The sequence below is a fragment of the Cannabis sativa genome, chromosome 2 (genome assembly GCF_029168945.1).
Source record: "Cannabis sativa cultivar Pink pepper isolate KNU-18-1 chromosome 2, ASM2916894v1, whole genome shotgun sequence".
In the NCBI taxonomy this organism is placed as follows: Eukaryota; Viridiplantae; Streptophyta; class Magnoliopsida; order Rosales; family Cannabaceae; genus Cannabis; species Cannabis sativa.
In genome coordinates, this window is record NC_083602.1 from 74,409,206 (window position 1) to 74,417,897 (window position 8,692).

The 8,692-nt window shown below is 31.7% G+C and overlaps 1 protein-coding gene across 1 annotated transcript; it reads left to right on the top strand.

The window, feature by feature from the left end:
* Nucleotides 1–1,141: 1,141 nt before the first annotated feature.
* Nucleotides 1,142–8,280, top strand: LOC115719440 (glutathione synthetase, chloroplastic). Its single transcript, XM_030648492.2, has 12 exons — nucleotides 1,142–1,569; nucleotides 1,986–2,155; nucleotides 2,355–2,430; nucleotides 2,537–2,667; nucleotides 2,741–2,863; nucleotides 2,981–3,061; nucleotides 3,342–3,422; nucleotides 3,554–3,623; nucleotides 3,777–3,898; nucleotides 7,422–7,561; nucleotides 7,632–7,824; nucleotides 7,965–8,280. Exons 1-12 carry the CDS (start codon nucleotides 1,213–1,215, stop codon nucleotides 8,086–8,088), a joined length of 1,668 nt encoding a protein of 555 aa, XP_030504352.2. The 5' UTR covers nucleotides 1,142–1,212; the 3' UTR covers nucleotides 8,089–8,280.
* Nucleotides 8,281–8,692: the final 412 nt, after the last annotated feature.

Below are 8,692 nucleotides of genomic sequence, written 5' to 3' on the forward strand. Positions count from 1 at the left end.
TGAGGACGCATAATCATTAGGATATATGCAATATTTTATCGAGGATGCATAATCTTCAGGATATATGCAATATTTTATCGATGATGCATAATCTTCAGGATATATGCAAATATTTTATCGATGATGCATAATCTTTAGGATATATGCAATATTTTATCGATACATAATTTTCTGGATATATGTATAATTTATATAGATTTTTTCTATCATATCATAGGCACACATATATTGTAAATATTATGAATGATGAGAACATAATATATATATATGAAATCAATAATAAATATATAAAAACATATACATACATATATAATATATAGATATATAGATAAAAAGAAAAAAGAAACCAATTGATTCTTGAAATTGTTTCAGTCAGAGGAGTATATATATAAATATATATTTAGTGTATTTTGACTTTGAAACAATTCAAGAACTTTAACAAGATACTTACATTGAGACTTGGGCAGAGACTCATGCTTGAAGCTTGGGCAGAGACTCGTGCTGATAACGTGTTATAAAATAATATAAAGTAGATGAGAAGAAAGAAGAAGAAGATGAAGAGAGAAAGAGAAAGTGAATGAGAATTTCTGAGTTGTTTATTCCAATGGGGTGAACCCCTATTTATACAAATACAAGAGTGAGATATTAAGAAACTAAGAAAAAAGGAAACCAGAAAAAAGAGGAATGTTGATTACAATTAATGGTAATAAATAAAAAATTTAGACATCCACATAATTATTAATATTTATAACATATACAATTTTTTTTTCTTTCTTTTTCTAAGAAAAAAGGAAACCAGAAAAAAGAGGAATGTTGATTACAATTAATGGTAATAAATAAAAAATTTAGACATCCACATAATTATTAATATTTATAACATATACAATTTTTTTTTCTTTCTTTTTCAGTGTATTGTAGATAACTGCAAATTTATTTACATTAATTTTTTTTTTTTTTCACATATCTCTTTATCTGCTCTTTTGTTTAAATAAAAAATAGTATGATCAATTTTTTTTGAGTAAAGTTCCATAGAGTTTTATGCTTTAATTATCATTAAACAAAATACAATTAGAAAGCACATTGTTTCTTAGTTATTAACAATCTTATTTAAATACAGCATAACAGGAATCATTGATATAGTCCATAGTGAATTTATTATATTTATATATAAAGTGTTTGGGTCACTACCACAATAAAAAAAAAAAAAAAAAAATGGTCAAAATGGGTGTTGCTCATTTCTCAGGCTCTTACTCCCCAGTCCCCAGTGATACTATGTATTCTTCCACATTACTATCAAAGTCATCTATAAAAACCTCTCCAGCTTTCACTCTCAACAGCCAAGTCTTTCAGACCCATATCCCAAAACCCCTTAACAACAACTTCCATTCTTCACAACCTTTGACTCTCAAGTCTCTCAAAGTTAGAGCAATGGACACCCAAGAAGGAGTTCCATCGATGCCCTCCTTCGATTTTCATGGGATTGATCAGAAACTGGTTGACAGAATGGTGTACGACTCTCTTGTTTGGAGTTCACTTCACGGCCTTGTTGTTGGTGACAAATCTGTTCAGGCTAGTTCTATCTCTCTCTCTCTCTCTCTCTCTCTCTCTCTCTCTCTCTCTCTCGCCCATGGCGATTTTATGAAATAAGATTATGAATGTTTCCCTTATTTGAAGTAATCAACCTTAGCATATAACTAAAAAAAGTCATATCTTTTGATTTTTTTTTTAACTTTTTCTTTTTTGAGGAAGGCTCATTCAAGAAAATGAAATTAGAATATGGATGTTTGTTTCTTTGAACCCTTTTTCTTATTATCACATTTATTAAAGCTGCGATTTTCGCATGTTAGTGTCATTGTGATAATGAATCATATTTGTAGACAAGCACATGTTTATTTTTTTCAATTATCTTGAATTTTTATGCATTGTATTAAATTATAGGTATAAACTTGATTTTGATGTTGGATTATCGTATTGTGCAAGGACAGAGATCAGGAAAAGTACCTGGTGTTGGCATGGTTCATGCTCCGTTCGCTTTATTGCCCATGCCATTCCCAGAAACTCACTGGAAACAAGCATGTGAGGTAGCTCCAATTTTTAATGAGCTAGTAGATAGAGTGAGTTTGGATGCAAAATTTCTGCAAGATTCACTATCCAGGTTCTGTTCTCCCATTCACTGAATCTCATGTGTATAGATTTATTATTGTCTTTATTCATGATTGGTTTAATATTGTAATAAGTATTTAGCAGTTGTAGTAGTTCTTTTATGAATACCAATAAGCAAAGCTTACTTTGCTTCTCAAAGTGGGAAATGTTTGTCTGTTGATATTAACACTATCATGATCTTCGAATCACAGAACTAAGAAAGCGGATGCCTTTACCTCGAGACTTCTAGATATTCATTCAAAGATGCTTGATATCAACAAGAAAGAGGTAACTGTATTGTAGATATTCATTTACTTGTCTCATCTCAGGTTCCTTGGGGTGGTTCATCAGATGAACATGAAATTTTTGTGATCTTCTTTTATCGCTTAAGCAGGAAATACGTTTGGGTTTACATCGATCAGATTATATGCTTGATGAACAGACTAAATCTCTCCTCCAAATAGAGATGAACACAATTTCCTCTTCATTTGCTGGTCTTAGTAGTCTTGTCAGCGACCTTCACAGGTGAAGTAGCATTTGGGATTAGGAGAACTCTAGTGGTTTGGTGTTTCTAAATATTTATCTGTTCATCTTCCAGGAGCTTACTTGATAATTATGGAAAGCTTCTTAACTTAGATTCCAAAAGAGTTCCTGGCAACACTGCTGCTAGTCAGTTTGCAGATGCATTGGCAAAAGCTTGGACAGAGTATAACAACCCCAGGTTGGATTTGATAAGTGCTTGTGCTGTGTTCCTTCTTTCTATTTCTTTTGGCTGTAGCTTTCACTGAAGTTTGTATGGAAAATTAATTCCAGAGGGTTTATTTATATATTTATTCAGGTCTACAGTTATGGTTGTGGCTCAAGCAGATGAACGCAACATGTACGACCAACATTGGCTTTCTTCATTGTTGAAAGAAAGATATCCTTTTCATGTCAATGTACCAGTAGTATTTTTAAGATAAGATACAATTTTGTTAAAAAAAATGTGGGTAGAAAATTGACACAGGTTGGTAGTGCATGCCCAATTTATTCTTCTTTAACAGGAAGAGAAATGGATAGGTGAGTTGAAGAGTGGGGGAAGGGAAATAACACTTCTATGCTTCAACGTTATCAAAATGACTTTTTAAATTTTTTTATCTGGATGAGTTATTTTTGTGGAGCTTATTAGTAGAAGGTTTTGTTCCTCAACTTTACGATACACATAATATTACAAGTATTCGGAAGACTTTGGCTGAAATTGATGCAGAAGGGGAACTTCAAGCTGATGGCTCACTGATCGTGTATGTGGCCATTACTATGGAAAATTGATGTCGTCGCTATGCTTGTTTAGGCTAACTATGCTATTTCCGACTTATAATCTTTTATTCTTCTCTCTTGTTCTTCTTTTACTCCTTTTTTTTTTGTATATCAGAGATGGCCAAGCAATTTCAGTCATATATTTCAGAGCAGGATATACGCCAACTGACTATCCATCTGAGTCGGTAAGCAATTTTCAATGTAATGTGTTGCTTATTTGACTAAGAACTTCTGCTGTTATCATACAAATGCTTTTACTTTCAGTGCAAGTTCTTTGCTATAAATTTGCATCTGGAAATGGTGACTGCTAGCTTAGAATGTTGTTGTCTGATCTGTAGGAATGGAGAGCTAGGCTACTGATGGAGCAATCATCTGCTGTCAAATGTCCATCAATATCTTATCATTTAGTAGGTACCAAGAAGATTCAGCAAGAGCTTGCAAAACCCAACGTGCTTGAGAGGTACATACTACATAGCTCTGATTTATGCTTTACACTGCCCTAGTAGTCAGAAATTCAATTCTTAATTAATACTGCTGGTAGCAAAGAGCTGAAAAAATGATTAAGGATTCATTTGGTAGGTTGTACAAGGGTCGTATGGTATTAAATAACAAGTAACACTACGTTTGGATAAAATATTGTATTGTATTATTACGACCATAAATTTTAATACAATATGAATCGTTGTTATTAAATACATAACAAATGATCTGTAATAGCTTTTATTATAATATTTACAAAGGGTCCAGGGTTGAGGACTTCGGCCCCAAACCCTGGCTCCAGTCCTGACCCCCGGATTTGGACCTAGAATCCGACTTAGCTTCGGACCACGGAACACGGACTTTGAACCCGAACCCAAACTCTTGACCTGGACAAGGGTCGGACTTGGGGTCGAGTTTATGGCAAAGATAATAAATTTTACTCAAGCTATTAATACAAGTCAATATCAAACATAGTATTGTATTAAATAATATTAATAGAATACAATCCAACAATATTATACAACACAATACAATACAACACGGCGTACCAAATGAGCCCATGTCTCAAAACATGAAACAAAGTGAATGATGTTTCAAATGGTAACAAAATATGTGGTTTTAAGGCATTCATGCTGAAAGCTCAACCAATGAATTGATTATATATGTATAAATATATCTATATATATGTGTGTGTGTGTGTCTACACACATGGGCAGACCTACATTGGGGGCAGCTGACGCTGATCCCCTCTTTTTTTTTTTTTTGTATATATATTAGAGAAATTTGTGACCAAACCCTGTATGTTTCAATTGTTAGACATTGAACCCCTATTTTTTTTTTTTTTTCTGTGGGAAAACCCTCATAAGGTGGCGTTGGGATGGAGGTAATGAAATGGAATGGAAAGGAAAGAAAATATTTTTCATTATATTCCTTTGTTTGGTTGCAGTTTAAAGTATTGGAATGACTTTTCCATCATTTGGTGGAATGACTATTTCATTTTGAAATGGAAGGAATGACCATTCCAATGCAAGATGAAAAAAATTTTAATAATTTTTTTATCAATTTTTTTTATGCATTTTAAATTTGATTCCATTCCGTTCCTATTTCTATTCTCTTTCATATTCTTATGTTTTCATTCCTCCTAACTAAACGCCACTTAAGTGTCATTTCGTTTGTAAATTCACTATTCTGTCCATTTTACCTTGTTAAATGCCAACGTGTCAGTCTTAGTCACCGAATTGTCTTACATGGGAAATTTAATATCCACATGGAAAACTATAAAATAAATTTAATAGATTATAAAAAAAAAATATTAAAATATTAAAACTTTAATAATCTTTATTTCCATTTCTTTTCTGTAATTTTTTTTCCTTTTCTTTACTTTAATATTTTTCCCTGTTTTTTCCATCTTCTCCACCATCCATCATCTGCTCCTCTCGTCCTTCTTCTTCTCCCAAATCATCATCACTACCACTACTACCTCACCATTGCCACCATCACTACTACTTCACCACCACCATAATCACCACTATTACTACTACCATCATATGCACTATTACCACCACCATAACATCAAAAATAAATCCAAATAAAATAAAAAAATTCACCACCACACCATACCATACCATAGTTTTGTATCTGAATCAATAACAAAATCCAAATCAAAATCTCTAAAGAAAAAACTAATAAAAATAAAATCTCAGAACGATGTGAACGGCCGTTTCTCGACCTTGGTGAGCCAAGCAGAGGCCACTGACAGTCTCTCTGGCACTCGAAACCCCATCATCGCTTCCCCAAACCCCCTTTACTCTCTTGCGAATCTTTTTTGCGTCTGGAGATGGAGTCTTCATCCTTGTTATTTAGGGGGTTGCGCGGGTCTTGGGTGGACGACATTCGGTTCATCACCGGTGATGGGAGGCAGCAGCGTCAACTGTTCTATTAGAGAGAAAGTGAAGTGTATAAGAGAGAGGTAGATTTGTAGTTACGGTTTTGTTTTTTTATTTATTAATTTAAAAATGAAAATATGATAACTAAAAATGAAAAGGAAAAAATATTTCATTTATTTATTTATAATGTTATAATATTAAAATTATTAAAATGATTTGGGTCAATAAAACAGTCTAGTGTACTCATGTGTTTACAATGACAGTTTTAGTTGACATTTAACAGCCAAATTTAACTTATGTATTAGATTTGCAAATAGAATGATACTTAAAGGAGTTTTGCTAAAAAAAAAAAATAATTAGGAGGTGAAGTGTCTAACAACTGAAATATACAGGAATTTGGTTGCATATTTCTTTATATATTATATATCATATAGTTATGTCAACTATACATCTCATTCTTGTAGAGTATTTAATCTAAATCGACAAAATTTGAAGGTTTCAATACCAATTTATTTTTTTATGAGGGATTTATTATCGTTATAGTGAACCTCCTTTTAAGTTTTATTTTTATTTTTGAGTAGTTTACGCTACTGAAAGCAAAGTTCAAAACAATTTCCTTTAAACGCCTATAAAAAATAGAGAACACACATGCAATAAGCTGTTTGAACTTTGTATTTGGCTCTATAAACATTCGAAATCTCTAAATTTTGAAGAGGTATAATGAATACCTTCATAAAAAAAATAAAGATTTAAATGCTTAATTGTATCGATTTGAGGGCGTATTGTATCTTAGATGCCTTCTCACATATATAAAAAAATTTGGTGTAGTTATAAAATTAGTCTTTCCTTCAAAAAGTCAAGGGTTGGAATACTTTTTTGCATATTTATTTGGATATTTCATTTTTTCTTTAAACAAAATTGAATTGTGAAATGTTCGAATCTTAGATCTTGAGAAATGACAGGGAAAACTCTTTCCAATGTGCTAAAAGTTTAGAATGAATTTTTAAAGATTTGCTCCTGCTGGCAAAAATTGTTGGGTCCACATATATTTAGAGTAAAATGATCTATCCTTTTGCATCTTTCTATCATGGAATGCTCACGACTTTTAATGTGATTGGGTCCTCCTTTCCACCTGAACCTGCCAGCTTTATCTGCCATTTAGGCTATGTTTAGAGATTGAAATTTGTTGGGTAATGAAAATTGGAAAGAAAATTTAGGAAAGAAAAAAGTGAAAAATACATAAAATAAATAAAATAATTTTTCATATTTGATATTAAATTTTTTGTTCAATCGACTGTTTTTCCATACAATTCTTTTCATATCAAACATGAAAAAGTGAAAAATACATGAAAAAAAAATAATATAATTTTTTATATTTAATATGAAATTTTTTGTTCAATCAACTGGTTTTCCATACAATTATTTTCATACCAAACATGAAAAATTGTTTTTTATTTTTATTTTTCATTTTCCTGACTTTTTTTCCACCAAAATCTAATTTCCAAATACAACTTTAGAAGATTCAAAAAATGATTTTAATTTTCATGTTGAGCAGATGAGGGGTGTATAAATGTTCTGATCACTAAACTACAAGCTTTCTGTGTTTTGCGAGAGCAGGTTTGTTGACAATAAAGAGGACATTGCGAAATTGAGAAAATGCTTTGCAGGCCTATGGAGTTTGGACGACTCAGATATCGTTAACAAAGCCATTGAAACACCCGAACTGTTTGTTATGAAACCTCAAAGAGAAGGCGGAGGTACTTACTTTGCTTAGCATTTCTGTATTGAAGCCTCATTTACTAATAATTAATCATTGTTGAAATTCAGGAAATAATATCTATGGAAATGATGTGAGGGAAGCGCTTAAAGCATTACAGAAGGAAGGAACTGAAGAAGATGCTGCTTACATCCTTATGCAAAGAATATTCCCTACTGTTTTTTCGACATTTTTGCTTAGAGATGGCATTTGTCATAAAGATGATGCTATATCAGAACTAGGCATATATGGTGCTTACTTGAGGTAACTAATGTTTTCAAGTCAGTTACCAAATATATATTATGAATAGAAGTAAATATCTTTGCACAGAATCTCATCACTATGCTATACATTTCTCTTGCGGATGAATTTATTTGATCTTATTGGATTGGGATATGATGCAGGAATAAGGAGAGAGTCATCATCAATGAGCAGTGTGGTTATCTGATGCGAACAAAGGTATCTTCCTCAGATGAAGGTGGGGTTGCAGCAGGATTTGCTGTTTTAGATAGTTTATATTTAACTTGATGAAATGAAGCCATGCCACCTTGCTAGTTGCTTGCTGCTAGTTATTAATAATAGAAAGCCCTATAATTTCTGATTAACCCATAGACAGACACATACATCATTTGTCATGCTAATTGTACAATGTATGAAAATGAGAGTTATAAACAGTCAAGAAATGTTGGATAAAGCAGAATGAATAAGCTTCTATCTTCACTGTTGTCTTCTTTCAAATGAACATTTTCTTTTTGCAATTCATGTATGTTAAATCAGTTTGTGATAATAAAACTGTTTCAAATGGAAAAAGGGAAGTCTAAAGACTAAGTGCATGTTTGGCATCATAACTAAAAAACTGTTTTTTGTTTTTAAAAACAGAAAATTATTTTTAAAAACAATTTGGCTTGTTTGGCCTTGCTTTTTAAAAACAGTTTTCAGAAAACAAAGTTACAAAAAACAAGAATTTTGAAAACAACAAAATGTTGTTTTCTGTTTTAAAAACCAATTCACTTTTGGTCCATATTGTTTTTAAAAATCACTAACCAAACGTGACTTGTGTTTTAAAAACTTCAAAAACTATTTTTTGTTCTCATTTCTAAAAATAATTTTTTAAAACAAAAAACAGAAAACA